General features: G+C 37.0%; 1 protein-coding gene across 5 annotated transcripts in view; it reads left to right on the forward strand.

The window, feature by feature from the left end:
* Window positions 1-15,090, forward strand: part of SEMA5A (semaphorin 5A) — a 314,550-nt gene that overhangs the window by 284,399 nt on the left and 15,061 nt on the right. For all 5 annotated transcript variants that reach the window (XM_030969771.1, XM_030969785.1, XM_030969762.1 and 2 more), the window contains 2 exons: window positions 4,885-5,103; window positions 14,028-14,198. In XM_030969771.1, coding sequence (XP_030825631.1) covers window positions 4,885-5,103; window positions 14,028-14,198 — 390 coding nt within the window. The remainder of the gene's footprint in view (window positions 1-4,884; window positions 5,104-14,027; window positions 14,199-15,090) is intronic.

Here is a 15,090-nt window from a genome sequence, read left to right on the forward strand (position 1 = left end):
ATTCAGGATACCTGAATTTTGGCTTCAGATCATCTTTTCCTAAAGTCATGAACCTAGACTGCTTGGGTAATTGAATTTTCTTTGTTAGGTCAGAACTAGAGGACATAAGTCATAAATCAGTCAAGTAATATAATTTATCAGATGTCACAGCTACTTCTCTTTTACTTAAGGCTGTATTACTTAGCTACAGGCTAGACTAGGGAATTATTATTAAACTGTGTGCTTTAATAGAGCCTCACTTTTAAGGCAAATTAATTGAACTTGGCTGAGAGAGTTGCAGTTTTCAAGCACAATCAGGCCAACCAAAGTCTCATTACAAGCTTTGGCAAAGGCAGATTTTTTCTCCTGTGCTAGTCAGGGCAGGTGACTTTCATGTTAACACATCTTCAGACAGAATTAATTTCTTGTGTATTTATGAAGCTATTTCAATTCAACCAAAAAGTTTTAAAAATGTACTTATAAATAATCAAATCATCTTGGTTTATATCAGAATTATGTAAATTAGTTAGGCAATTGTTTTCAGTTATATTTGCATTATGGAATAAGTAAATCATCAGCAGGGCAGTACTAATTTCTCTGTAATTTTACTGATATTGAACAAAGCAGAAGTGCTTAAAGTGAGAGAAAAGTCTTTTGTTTAGATGTCAGTTCATATCTTCTGTCTTCCATATCTTAGAAGTTGATGGTTATTTTGTCTACAAAGTCACTGTGATGGCTTTTACTGAAGTTTTTTCAGTACTTGCTGTTACTTGTGGAACTTTTCACCTTAGAAAAGCACAGCTTCTTTTTAAAATTGTACTGGGATCAAGTAGTTAAATCCCCTTTTCTAGCCACAGTGTCAGGAGTTTGTTACTGGAGTATGACTTCTGAACAACTGAAAATGAGCTTCTTGGTAAGCTGTAAGCAGAATTTGTGCTTCTAGTTGTTCACAGGACTCTAATTCAGTTGTAGGCTTCCTGAGAACAATTTAGTTTAAAACATTTGAATGATGAACCTGTCATAAAGGTTGGATCAGAATTTGACTTACAGATGTTCTGTCTGTCTTGGGAAAGCTATTAATTTTGTTATTGATGATGCTATGACTGATCATTCTCTTTGCAGATTTTACAAGTATTTCTGTAGATGGGCTTAGTTAAGTTGGGGCTAAGATTTTATTTGGCAACTAGACTTTTGCTGCTACCATGCCAAGGGCATTGGCCATTGCATCCTGGTTTGGCTATATATATTTATCTTGGGAGCAGTAAGCTGAGAAAAGCAGCTTAGTGTTGGATTTTGTTGGGTGGCACAATCTGATTCCTGTCTCTGGAGTTGGATGTAGAGCAATCTGAAAGTGGCCCAAACTGCAAACAGAAGCAGCAAGCAAGAAAACCACAGTTTAATGAGACAATTTGGAGTTTTCAGTTTTGTGTCACTTGCTCTGAAAGATTAAAATGCTTTTCTATTTATGCCTTCTCCTGTTGAATTTGATGTAAACTGTGATATGGCTAGGACTTGGTGCTGTATATATACTTACTTTCTGAAGAATTTTTGCTTCAACAAATTCAGCAATGTAATCTTTTAATTAATTTTATATTGTCCCCCATCCCCTCCACTACCTCAGTTAATAAACAGGACTTCTCAGCTGAAGTACTCAGGAACTGGATCCAGAGCCCCAGATGGGCTTTCTACCAGTGCTGAGTGGAGGGGAAGGATCCTTCCTTGACCTACTGGAAAAACTCTTCCCAGTGCAGCCCAAGCTCCTTCTTTCCCCCATTGCTGGCTCACATTCATCTTTCTGTCCTCCAGAACCCCAAGATCCTTCTCTGCAGAGCGTGAGGTGGTTGGCCGGAAAGTATTGTTGCATGGGGTCGTTCCTGTGTAGATTCAAGACTTTGCATTTTCCCCAGCTGAACTTCATAAAGTTTCTCTCTGCCTTGTCAAAGTGTGACACAACCCTTTGGTGTATCAGCCAGTCTTCACAGTCAAGGCAAAATTGTCCAGGTCATTAATGATGGTGTTAAACAGGATCGAACCTTGTGACGTTCCTGGCCTCTTAATGGCTGATCACTGTCCTCTGGGCCTGGCTGCACAGCCAGTTTTCAACACATTGCACTGTCCACTTATCTAGCTCATACTTTGTTGACTTGTCTGCAGGAAGTTATGGGAGTCAGTTTTAAAACCAATACTAAAGTTGAGATAAGTAATATGCACTGTTCTCCCCTCATCTGTGCACCTTGTCCCCTCATTGTAAAAGCCTATAATGTTTAAGGAATATATAGAACAGTATTTCCAGAATGCAAATTGATCTTGTCACTTTTCATGCTGTTAATGGCATAATGTTAATTTTTTATTGTATAGTTTCTGTCTGAAGAGAAAATTCTAAAAGCCCCTTTACAAACACTTTATTAACTACAGTAAAACTGTGAAAAGACTGGTCCTTATAATAAATTTTTTAATGTTTTGAAAAGAAGAAAACTCAGGGGAACACTTGCTACAGACAAAACTCCACACTGAGAAGATTCTTTTTGGAATATTTTTCTGTTTCAGATCTAAACTACCTTAGAGCTTTCCCTTAGAAGATTCCACTCCCCAGTCCCCAATTTAAATCACAAGAGGTCTAATACCATAATGTCAGATAAGGTCACACGTTTTTCTTAGGAATGAAAAAGCTACACATATCCTGCAAAAATACCTTCAAAATATCCTACTATTCTTATGAAGCATGTTATGAGTTGACCAGCACAAAGTGATACACCCTGCAGTGATTTGTGGATGGAATGACTGGCAGTCTGGTCTTATTAATACTTTTTTCACTGTTTGCATTGCTCTTAATTTAATAACTTAACACCCCCCCCCCTTGATTTAGAATTCTGGTATTAAATATATTATTATTTTGTTTTCAGAGCTCGCTGTGTACATAAGCTGAGAATTTCCATGATCAGAGTGATACAAAATTGCATAAAAAGGGTCTCACAGAGCAGGAAAGTGGACCTGTATTCATAATTCACATTCTGTTTCTCTGCACTTGCTCCCCTTTTTGCATTTGAATATATGTCATGTTTTTTGAAATGCTGCTTTTAATATCTGTGTAATAGAATCTGGCTTAGCAGGAGAGAAATAGTTACCCTCTATAATTCCTGAAAGGTTTTATCCATTTTTAGTCATTTTTATACTGCAGTTCTGCTGTTTTCTTATTCATTTCAGCACTTTCTTATTACCAGTATTTCTATGTCAATGCATCATCATTCCAATATTGCACTTTATCAAGCGTTGAATAAAAACATGCAAACCCTCATCTACTTTGGGATGATTGTGAACATATTTCTTGGGGAAGAAGTTAAGCAGTGTTACTAATGCCATAAGAATGGATAGAAATAGAGTGGACACTGCAAATAAGAGGCTCCTCCATCATGGTTATGCAGAAGGCTGATTCTGTTCAGTGCAGGACTGCTGTTGGGCAGACTCCTCACGGTATTATTTCTGTCTGTTTTCATGGCATCCTTCTGTAAATCTTCTGATTCTTCATCTCCGTTTCATACTTCCACAGTGCCTATGCCTGTGGGCAGGGCACAAAACAATTCCTTAAGAATAGACATTTGTGCTGCAGTTAGAGCTGCCAACAATCCCCCTACCTTTCTCCGCTGTTGATGCAATTCATCTGTACTTATGTTGTCAATACTGAAGCTCTAGCATAGAGAGTCAGCCACATCCTCTGCTGGCTGAAGTACCATTCACAGGACCTTCTCTCATCACAGCTACTTTAGTAAGTACTTGTAATAAAAGCTGCAATTATTGGTCCATCAATCTTAGAGTTTCCACTGGGAAAGGTGAACTGCTTTGGCAACAGTAGGAAATCCCAGTAGCATTGGTGGAGATGCTTAGTAATGATGCTTAGAGGTAAAGCTACAACTCAAGAGTGATTTCAGTGTTGTGCTTAGTACAGTTGAGGGAGTCTTTTCACCTGCAGGAACAAGCCCCAGTGTGACAGAGATGCTCAAATGAACTGCAGATTATTAGAACTTCACCCAGGGCTATATCCAGGTCTATTGGTTGGATGCTGTGCATAAGATTTGTGTGTCCCCTCTCACTGATAAATAGCAGACGTCATCCATTGCTGTTTAATCTAATGCCTTTTCTCTGTACTAAACTTACTTAGAAAATATGTTTTCCACTTGATGAAAAATGATTATTTTAAAAAGGAATTTTCATAGCTGATTCCGTAGCTGATTTCCATAGCTTATATGTGGCTTAGAACACTTCAACTCAGTGGAAAATAAACTGTATTTTAAATTGGCAAAACATTGCTTTTCACAAAAGGGTAGTTTTGCTAGACTTTGTGGAATTTTTAGTGGACACTATATGAAGTCTGAATATGGCTAGGATAAGCACAGTGCATGGGATTCCCATGAGCACAGCCAACAGCAGTGAAGGCTGGGTGAATTAAGTAAGCAGAGCCCTGCAGGAGGACCAGAGGAGCTGGCTTGATGAGTGGTCACAGGAAGCTCAATCCTGTCTCCTTTGTCACCTTCTTCCTGTGAAACTGAGGCAATTATATCTATGTAATATATTTGGAGATTTTTCTGATAGTCTTCCTGTGCAAGAGAGAGATAATTTTTATCACTCTTTGGTGGAGTAAATTGTCTAGTTCAGTCATTGTGACCATAAAACTTTAACTGAAATGTTGGATCCAACTCTTCACTGTAGTTCTGTGTAAGTGATTGTGAAATTTCTGTTAAAGAAAAGATTCTTGAGATTAAACTAGGGTTTGGATTGTGAGGCTAAAGGACAGGATTCTTCTGTTCATATTATTTACTATTAGAAGCCTAAATTTGAAGAGGAAAAGGTTGTTTTGGGATGAGATACTGTTTTAATTCAGTATTACTTTTTTGATCTTTATTTTATTAGGATTGTCAGGGGACTTCCTGCGTTCTGGAAGATACTCTGCTCATACCATCAATGGTGCCTGGTCACCCTGGTCTCCGTGGTCTCAGTGCAGTCGTGACTGCAGTAGAGGTATCCGGAATCGCAAACGGGTCTGCAGCAATCCTGAGCCCAAGTATGGGGGACTTCCTTGCCTTGGTCCATCTCTAGAGTACCAGGAATGCAACATTTTGCCTTGCCCAGGTAAGTTTCAAATGAAATGAAAGAAATTAAAACAAAATAGCTCATCCTCAAATTTATATCTTCCATATTTGGTTTTATTTGGTTTGGTTTTGTTTTTTTTTTTTCCTATTTTAGTTTGTGAGTTTTGGGTTTCTTTTGGTTCTCAATCAATTACAGCTCAAATTTACCTTTATAATGTGAGTGGATTTAGGTAATATTCCCATGTGATATCAATAAATTTATTGTCAAGAGTATTAATAGCTGCATCTTTTTTCACTTGTGAGACTGACTCTAAAAATATAATTTTAGTATGTAAGCTTATAGGAAAATAAAAGACATAAGAATTCTGGCAAGACATGAAATCTGGCCTAGTCTTTATTTAAACTCGAAATATTATTTTCATCGCAGTGGTTTCTGGCATTAAATCGTTGTTAGCTTTTAAATGTACAGTTGCCAGCAAATAAGGTTCACAACTGATCACCGAATTAGATGGTTATTCAAGCAGTTCATAAAGATTGTTCTTGGAATCTTGAGTTTCTCCTTAATTTAAAGTTGTTTTATTATTCTATGAAAGGGATTACAAGTAGAATATATGTTTACAAGAAACTACTTTGGATTAAAAATCATTGTTGTATCTCTGACCTGTGGGGGGAAAAAATCTTGGTTTCAGTCACATCTCACCCTTCATAAAACAAACATTCAAACTGAAAGGCTTTTGAGCTTTGCACAGGTTTTGTGGGAAAAGAAAGGGGAATATATAGGAGAACACATGAAGAGAAGAAGGTTCTGTTGGTTTAGGAAGAGAGAGTACAAGGTAAGAAACAATAGAGAGGAAGAAGGAAGGAAGACCGAATTACTCAGTTCTTTCCAGCAGCAACAAATAAATTTAGAAATAAGCTTTCATACATCTTTAATTATATTAATTATGTATACCAGTGCTTCATATTTTCGTGTTGAAGACTTGAATATTTTGTGATTTATTCAAGTGCGGACCTGAAGTAATTCTATGGCAATATGCATACTATGTATGTGTACCACTATTTTAAAGCATATATGAGTATTAATATATACATATATGGTTTCAAATTAAAACTGTATTCCTGAAATCATGGATACATTGGATGCATATTTATTTTTTTTAATAATATTTTTTAAAATTTAAAAAATAATTTTTCCAATGTTTTTGCAGTGCTTTCCCTAAGCTTTTAAAGCCCTCTAACAGTGACTGTCCATTCCTTGCATCAGAATTTAAGCAGAAGATCTGTGCAGAAAACACTTCCCTCTCGGGAGGACACACTTCCTTGAAAAACGTTTCCATCTTGAACTGAACCTGAGCAATATGTTTTGGCACACAGCCTACAAACCCAGCAGCTCTGTGAACATTCTGGCTCTTCGCTGAAAGCAATTTCTCTGCCATTTTGTTGCTAACAGGAACAGTAGGATTGTTGGAAAACTTGAATGCCCTGAGGCGCTGAAGCCCCCAGCTCTCCTTCTGGTGGGGCAGAGCCATGGGGAATTTATATTGAGGATCCCTGTTTTGATCTGGGGAAACAGCCATTGAGCCATTGAAGTTCTAAAAGAGGCACTTGGGCACAACCAGCCAGTGCTTTCTGCTGCGATTTTCTTGCTGTATCCAAGGAGGAATGTAGCTTCAGTTGCTCATCTTCTAGTTTCTCTGTCTGGGAGTGTGAAGAGATCAAGGGAAGAGGTGAAGCTTCTTTCTGAGCATAGAGGCATGACCAGTGAAGGGTGTCCATGTTTTCTACACTAAGCACTATTGGAGAGAAGTGGAAGGGAACCAACAGAGAGCCAACATTTTTCAGAGAATTAGGAAATTGTGGTCCAAATCTTCTCCATGTGGGCACAGCTCTAGTGCATGATCTGATTCATTACTTCTCAGTCTGGAATCACAATGCCTTGCTTTTCTGGGATAATAAAATGATAATGATTCTGTTTCATGTAACTGCACTGTTCAAGTAGTTTGGCAGTAATTCATTAAATCAAAGATTTAGAAGACCATTGTACCAACATGGTCCTCCCATGGGAGGACCATACCTCCCCATGGGATACTCCATACCTCCCCAGGGATGTATGCAGTAGGTGAAGCAACCTAAAACATAGCAACTCCTCACTAGCTCCTGCTTCCCTTGCAAAGAGAGTCTCCCCATGGGACACTGCCCTCAGCCTCCTTTGAAGCACGTGAGTGATGTGGTGTAAGGTACCAGCTCTGCTGACAAGCTCTGAGATACCTGATAGTATCACCATACTGTAGTAACTGAAATACATTCATTAAATGGACACAGATTGTCTATAATACTGGGCTAGATTTATTGTTCATCCCTTGCTGTTGATTTTCAAATTAAATGCTGTCTTGAATTTTTGGAGTTTTTTAAAGTTTAAATTAGTCACAAGTTTTCAGAAGTGGTATTTTTATTAAGCTCTGCAGCTATTCACTGCTAGTTAATTTTTTGAAAGAAATTGTTTTAACCAGTAAAATGCATCTAATAACTTTGTTGTAGAGGCCCTAGTTGTTTATGAGATAGACAATATCCTGGACTAAAAAACATAATTTTAAAGCAGAAGTTAATACTGCACTTTGAATTTGAAAATATTTTAAAAGATCAGTTGATATAAAGTGTGGTGGGCCTTTCTGAAGCAAGAAGCGGTACTCTAATCTATCTAATAATTTTATTTAGAGACAAGTTTTATTTTTCTTTTCAGTACAAAGCAAATTTGAATAAAGATGTAGAGAATGAAGTATTTAGATGTATCATAGCCTGTGACAAGGAATCACAAAGTTCCTCCGCTACAGAATTACTGTTTGCCAGTAATTAAGAAAAAAACATAGGAGAGTGAATCAGATCTCAGATAAATCTGAAGGGAAAACTTTGCAAGCACTAGATGTAATTGATTTTTTGAGACATGGGAGAGTAAAATATTGTTGCAGAATAAGGCTTACCCATAAATTAGACATTGTAGGAAGGAAATAAATTCTTACTGGAGAAGCCCACCAATAAATTTGAATTCTCTTAATTTTTAATGAAAGAGACAGAAAGGCTAAGGAATGTGAGGGCATTTTGTTCTGACCTTGACTTGAAAGTATTTTCCATAGTACTAGAATTCAAATTGCAATAAAGAATTTGATGCTAAGATTTTCCTGATCTCTTCCAGGGTAAGGGCAGCTTCACCTGCTCCCTTCTGGCACAGAACACTTTAGTAACAATCCGTCCCAGTCATTACACTTCCAGAAATATTCTGGTTAGATGGCAGTGGTGTGATGGATGCCATAGAGGACCCTTCCTGCCACTGCAAGCTCAGTTCTGCTTTGCTTCCTCTTCTGCTTATTGCAGGCAGGATCAACCTCTCATGATGTAAACTGCTGACACAAGGGAGTGATAGAGAAATACACTGAGCAGTGTTTAAGTCATGTTGAAAGTCAGTAGGACTTAATGCTTCTCAATGAATTAATCTGGGCTCTGTGTCGTCCTGGAAGATACTAAGTGCTCTGAAGGACTAACACAATAAAAAAGCCCATGGAGCAATCAAAGTGTACAAGGCTGTCTTGTCTGGTTAACTGTCTTGCAACCCTTGCAGCATCTTAAATATACTTATTAATATATTAATATACAGAAATTGATAGTTAAATGCTGGATCACAGAACTTCAAAAAATTACTGAAGTGATCTAGAAACTGAATTTTTTTCTGCAGTAGTAAATGATCCACTGATGGGCAGATTGGTAGCAGTCATTGGGCCTTTTGCTCATAGTATTTGAAGGCTGAATATGTAATAGTAAATTGAACAGTGCCGGAAAATTGCCAGAAATTGTACCCAGGTCCTGGAAGATGATTTTTCTGTATTGTTCAAGTTTTGGAATGATCCCTCATATAATTTTGCCTTCAACTAACTATCACTCTCCTAAATCAGCTGCAGAAATAGTTTGTGAGCAAGAGTAGTGTAAAGGCATGTTCATAAAGTACTGTTTCCATCTGAGTAAGCTACTTTGAGGGGCAGGAGAATTTGAACTATTGTTTTGCACTAGCGAATTATGCTTTGAACCTGTGCCTCAGCTCTTTTTTTTTATGTCTCTGAAATGTGAATAGCATTGAGCTGGCAAGAACTGAACTGAACAGCCTCAATAACTGTGAATGCTCACTGACATTTCTGTTTTCTTTGAGCTACTAATCTGCAATCAATAATGAATCTAAAATCAGTCATATCAGAGTTTTGTTGTCCTTGGGGGATTTGCAAGATATTTACATTATGAAGAGAAATAGATGATGAAGAGAAGTGTTGTTTGAATGATAAATTCTGCAAGTCTACAAAAATTACAGGAATTTGCTGACTATAAGATCTGTTTGCCTGACAATGATACAACCTAAAGAACACTGTCCTAGTTCACAGAATTGCACATCTCTTCAGTGATCTCTGTAGAAAAAGACAACTTTTCTTCATTTGTGTTTTGTTTTGTTTCTTGTTACCTTCTCTTATATTCCTTTGCGTAGGGACCTGGGGATGTGCCTTAATGGGACATTTAAAGCAGAGCTGTGTGAGCACCACTGAGTAGCATGAGCTACAGGAGTTCCTGTTCTCTCTTCTCCTCAGGGCATGGTGGAGGATCAGAGGGAGAGGACAGTTGACATCTCTTAGATTTGAAATTCTGATAGTTCATGAAAACATTTTGTGATTTTACTAATTTCAGATTTTTATTATAGTAGTTCTAGTTTAGTTTAGTTGTGACATTTTATCTGAGAAGATCTGAATAAATTCATATGTCACTAAACTTGCTAATAACAATAATGAGTTTCAGATATACAAAAATCCCTGAAAGACTATTTAGGTTATTTATGCATCCCCTAAAGCCAGTTGCTTTTTATTGGTTTTTTTTTTTTTCTTCTTCTTTATTGTTTTCATTTCCTCCTATTATTTTTTCTTTGAACTCACACTTGGCCACAAGAAAACAAGAATGTATTTAAAAGAATAAAATTTATCCTGCAGTAACTTCATAAATCAGAAGGAAAAAAAATTACTCCAGTAAATGGAGGCTGAAACCCCTCTCATAATGTGCACTGATCTCTCTAGGCTGCTTCTGTAGCCAGCAAGAAGATGGATTAACTGCTCTTTGAAACAACTGTTGGTTTTCTGACTTAAACGTCTCAGTTACAGATTTAAATCCAAGTGGACCCTTAGATTTTTATTGTTCTTTTCTTAGAACCATTTGTTTACCTTGTGTTTCTGCATTGCACTATTTTGACTGTGTCATCTAGCATTGCTTTTATGACTAAAAGGTATCACAGAAATAAGACTTTGCCTTGTAAACTATGATGTAAAAGTTGCTCCTTTCCCACCCTGAATCATGCAGCAGTATCCCACAGGACTGGGAAAAAGCAGTAGACTAGGTGATGTGGAATGGGATGGTCCCCAGATGTCTGGAAGGGAGCAGTAGGCTGCCCAACATGCAGACGGCTTATAAAGGAGCCTGCAATTCTCTCTGTGTTCTCATGAAGGCAGGTGAGGTCAGTGTGTCTGCCCACACTTCCTTGTAAAACCCAAAGTTTTACAAGTTTATCCAGTTTGCTTTATTGTCTCTTGGAAATTCTCCAGTTGTGTGGATGTTTTGTCGTGTCCTCAGGAGATCCCATTTCTGTACACTGTTTCTTCCTGGCACATCCTCTTCCCTATGGTGTGGGTTTTTTCATTACAGTGAAGAAATGCTTATTAACCTCAGGAACAACCAGCAGGCAAAAAGTTGTTTGCTTTACTCTAAAGGAAAGTGCACTGTTTGATAGCACACTCCTAGCTAAAAAGTACCTTCTTCCCAAAGGGACCAACCTCAGCAATTGTCAGAAAATGTAAAGACTCTCTAAATCTTTCATTGTGGAACTACTTTAATGACTTTCTTTTGTCCAACATCTCCACAAAATGGTTATGTAAAGAAACTGTAGTGACTGGAACTTTCCTTGCTGCTGTGTATTTTTCCTCCGATAAGAGGCAGAAATAACATTAAGGGCTCCATGACAAAAGAAAAAAAGGGAAAAAAAAATCCAGATGGTGCTGTGTTGCTAAGCAACTTAAAGAAAGATGAAAGAAACCACAGAGCTCTATTTAGGTCTTGTAAAAACTCAAGCAGTAAATACCCACTCCTTTGATCTTATTTAACCATGATGATGCCTTATTATCCTCTGTTGCTGAAAAGAAAAAGTTCTGGGGACAGATAAAAGAGGTAGTTACAATAGTCCTTGAAAGGTTAGAGGCAGCCTGTCAGTAAACAGTTACTTAAAAAAAACCCAAACCAGTTATAATTGCACTGCCCAGCTCAACTAGAATCAAATCTAACATTGTCTATTATATTTGTCCTATGCCACCTTCCCCAGACCCACTCCTCCCTTTACATCTGACGCCCAATAGTACAGCCCTGATCACGGCAGTTGTGGAACACGGTGACATTCCTGGTGTCACATTGGTCTCTGTGTTCTCGGCCACCTGTAGATCAATGGCAATTTCAAATGCAGGTGCATTTGTAATTCTCACTCTGGTCCATTGAAAAATAAGTAGGGAAGTGTTGGGGGTCACTGTCTCCATTAGAGTGAACAATGCACTGGCAATGTTTGCCAACAATTTATGTTCTGTGTAGTTAATCTCAGGCAGAATCAATTTGTTTCATGAAGGTCTATATGCTGCAGCAGACATGCCTCTGATCATTCATTTGAGCTAGTCAAAGGTCACATTAAAGAAAAAAAAAGAATAAAAAAGAGAGTATCTAGAAAGGTAAAGCCTTACTATCGTATGAAATAAATAGCTTGGGTAACAGCTTCTGCTTTCATTTGCCATAATTTAAAAAATGGAAAAAAGAGGCAAGTTCTGAATAAAAGATGCTGTGTCTTGAAATTGTTATAAAATTGCAGAGAATACTTCATCTGCACTGAAGACAAATAACCTATGGCTTTCTTTGATATGAGTTTGCATAATACTGCATTAATAGAGTTATCTCAGGCAAAAAGAGATATTTGTTTTCCAGTGAAAAGTATAAATAAGAAAAAAATGAGTGAGAACAAGTCAGACACTCTACCAAGATACAGTATTTATTTATGATTGGTGGTATAAAACTCTCCCATGCATGATGATTTGTTGTATGATGTAGCAATCATTGAATTCCTTAATAATGGAAATAATTTATTTAAGTTGAATACTTGGAATATAGTACCAGATTATAGAAATCCTGTCTGTCAAATCAGGCTTCAGAGTCCAGATAAATTAGTTGCAAGAGTTTTCATGACTACAGTTCTTAGCAAGGAAGTTCCAAGTCCATGCTTTCTTGATGTTTAGTATGGCGTTGCAAATAAACAATGCTGGGAATAAAATGCAGTATATTCAACAACTTCAGTTACGGGATTAGTAAATAGTCTTTGGTATGAAATAAGGAATTATCTGTTTGTTTAGCAGTTGAGAACCTGAAGCTGTACTCTATCTGAAATTACATTAAAAATGCATGTATAGCTTTTAATATCAAAATTCTCCTATCCTATTTTATCAGTGTTGAAGACTTTACATGGAAATCATTCTACTCAACTCACCAAGTGCATTTGTGATATGCAATCCTGCAAAGCCAAAAGGAGCATTTTTTTAATGTTCTATATCTCCATCTAAGAGAGAATTTAAATGAAAATACTACATAGATATTTTCATTGTAAGCTAATTTTTTAAGATTTGTAACTTTTTTTTATGGTAAGAGATTATAATGGAATAGCATTTAAGTAAACCAGTAAAAACTATCCCTTGAAATTGAAGCTATCATTAATTGAACAGAGAAGATCAAAAAGACATGGTAAATAATTTACTTCCATAAGAATTCAAATGATAATGCTTTAAAAAAGGTTTGAAAAGAAATTAATCTTTTTTTGTAGGATATGAAAATTTTGAAAGTTTAGTGTTTTGTCTCTTTTCTTAAAAAAAAAAAAAAAAGATGATGAATGAAGAAAATACTACTTCCCTGGGAGAGGTACATCTGACTTTGTCACGTGGCTACATATACGAAGTCTTTGGCCTATGGGCTGCAATGTGGCTCTAAATATCAGAAATACATTCTGAAGCAGTAGCTTTAAGAACAGGGGCTCAAAGGAGCCAGACTCATGCAGGCAATGAAATGAACTTTCATTTAGATCTTGTCTGGTGGCCATGTGTCATAAACCATATGACAAATGGGTCTCCCATGAAATCCAGACTACATTTCAGAAGAATGTTGGGAAAACTTGACTGGAGAATAGTTTGACATACTTGAATTAGTAAATGCAAAAGAGGGTGGGGAGGGGAAGGTAAATGATAATATTTATTCTTCAAAAACTTGTTTTAGAAACTTAAAGTGGCAACTCCTTTTTTGTCAATGTGTGTTGCTTTCTTAAGCTTCTGCCATTGTTCTACTTCCGACATCTGTGGTAGAGCTGTGTTAAGACTGTAACATTATATTGGCCAATCAAATCCTACAGCTGTGTTAGGTCATTTGAAATGGTTTGTAGGGTTAAGGCAATCCACCTGTGTTGAGAAACAAATTCTGGATTCTTCCATCCTTCTGATGCTATTTTTTGGCTAGGTTTTATTTATATAAATTAAAAACTACTCTGAGCTTACAATATTTCTGCTAAACAAGCTTCGGTATCTTGTTTCCACAACACTGAGAAAAGGGAAAAAATATTTTTGCCCTTAAAGATATTATGATACCCCCTAAAAGTGTCTTTTATGTATGAGTAATTTTGTTAGACATTTCCAGCATACCAGGGCCTTTTTAAATTAAATTGCATTGTGATTAAATTTGTGGGAATTATGTTCAGTGACAGCTAAAAATATCCAATAAGTTCAGTAGGCCATGAATTAGATCCACAGAATATGAGAAAGATGATTATGTCATGTCTCACATCAGCTTGGAAAAATACAGTATTCTTTGTCTTTTCAGTGGATGGAGGCTGGTCATGTTGGTCATCCTGGTCAAAGTGCTCAGCGACGTGTGGAGGAGGGCATTACATGAGAACCCGCTCGTGCACAAACCCAGCCCCAGCCTATGGAGGGGATATCTGCCTTGGCCTGCACACGGAGGAAGCACTCTGCAACACACAGCCATGTCCAGGTACCCATCCATCTTTGGTCTTTATGTGCTGCAGAATAAGGCATTCCCACTTAGGCAACATAATGCCCTTGATCTATTATTCAGGGGCAAATAATTTCTCTCCCTTATTAAATGCACAATCAGCCCTTACATGCTACAATGCTACAGTAAATCAAGTACTAGCAGAATACGTTCTACAGGAGACTTTCTTCTTCCTCCCTCTTTAAAAATTAAAATCTAAGTTGCTGTATCTGAATCTGGATTAAATAAAGTTGTGTAATATTTGAAGTGGATCATGCAGATGGTTTATGAGACTTTTAGTAAAAATATCACAAAGTGCTTTTGTTACAACACCAAACATTAACAGCAAGCAAATTCCTGAGGTTAATATTCAACATGTGTCATCACATCAGGTGATATCAGGTCCTTTAAGTAGGTAATATTTGCCCTGTTTTCATATGAAACACAAAGAAAACTTTAATTGTCTTTGTAAAATTCCTTCTTCAACTTTTAATGTTAAGGAACAAAGACCTGGTCTTTTTAAATGACTGTGGAGTGCTTGGTAGATGAAATGTCTCAGCACTCCTGCTAGTTGTATGATATTATGGATCATGTCTATTTCTGTAACTTTGACTCTGCCTTTTGACTCATCTTAAAGGAAACTATTTTTTTAAAATTTAAATTTAAGTGAGAAATTGAGATTAAAATCACATAAACTTTCATTTATTGCTGATTAGTGGATTACAAGCAACAGCAAAAGGAAAGAAGGAGCTCTGATGCCACACTGTATTACTTGTTTCACTTAGAGCTCCTAGACTTTATAACGAAAGTTTTCTGCTCATATGATGAGGCTATGCATGTGAGGGCAAAACCCCCATGATTTTGAATGGATCATATTATTTGTTATGATTCT

Source organism: Camarhynchus parvulus, chromosome 2 (genome assembly GCF_901933205.1).
Source record: "Camarhynchus parvulus chromosome 2, STF_HiC, whole genome shotgun sequence".
Lineage (NCBI taxonomy): Eukaryota > Metazoa > Chordata > Aves > Passeriformes > Thraupidae > Camarhynchus > Camarhynchus parvulus.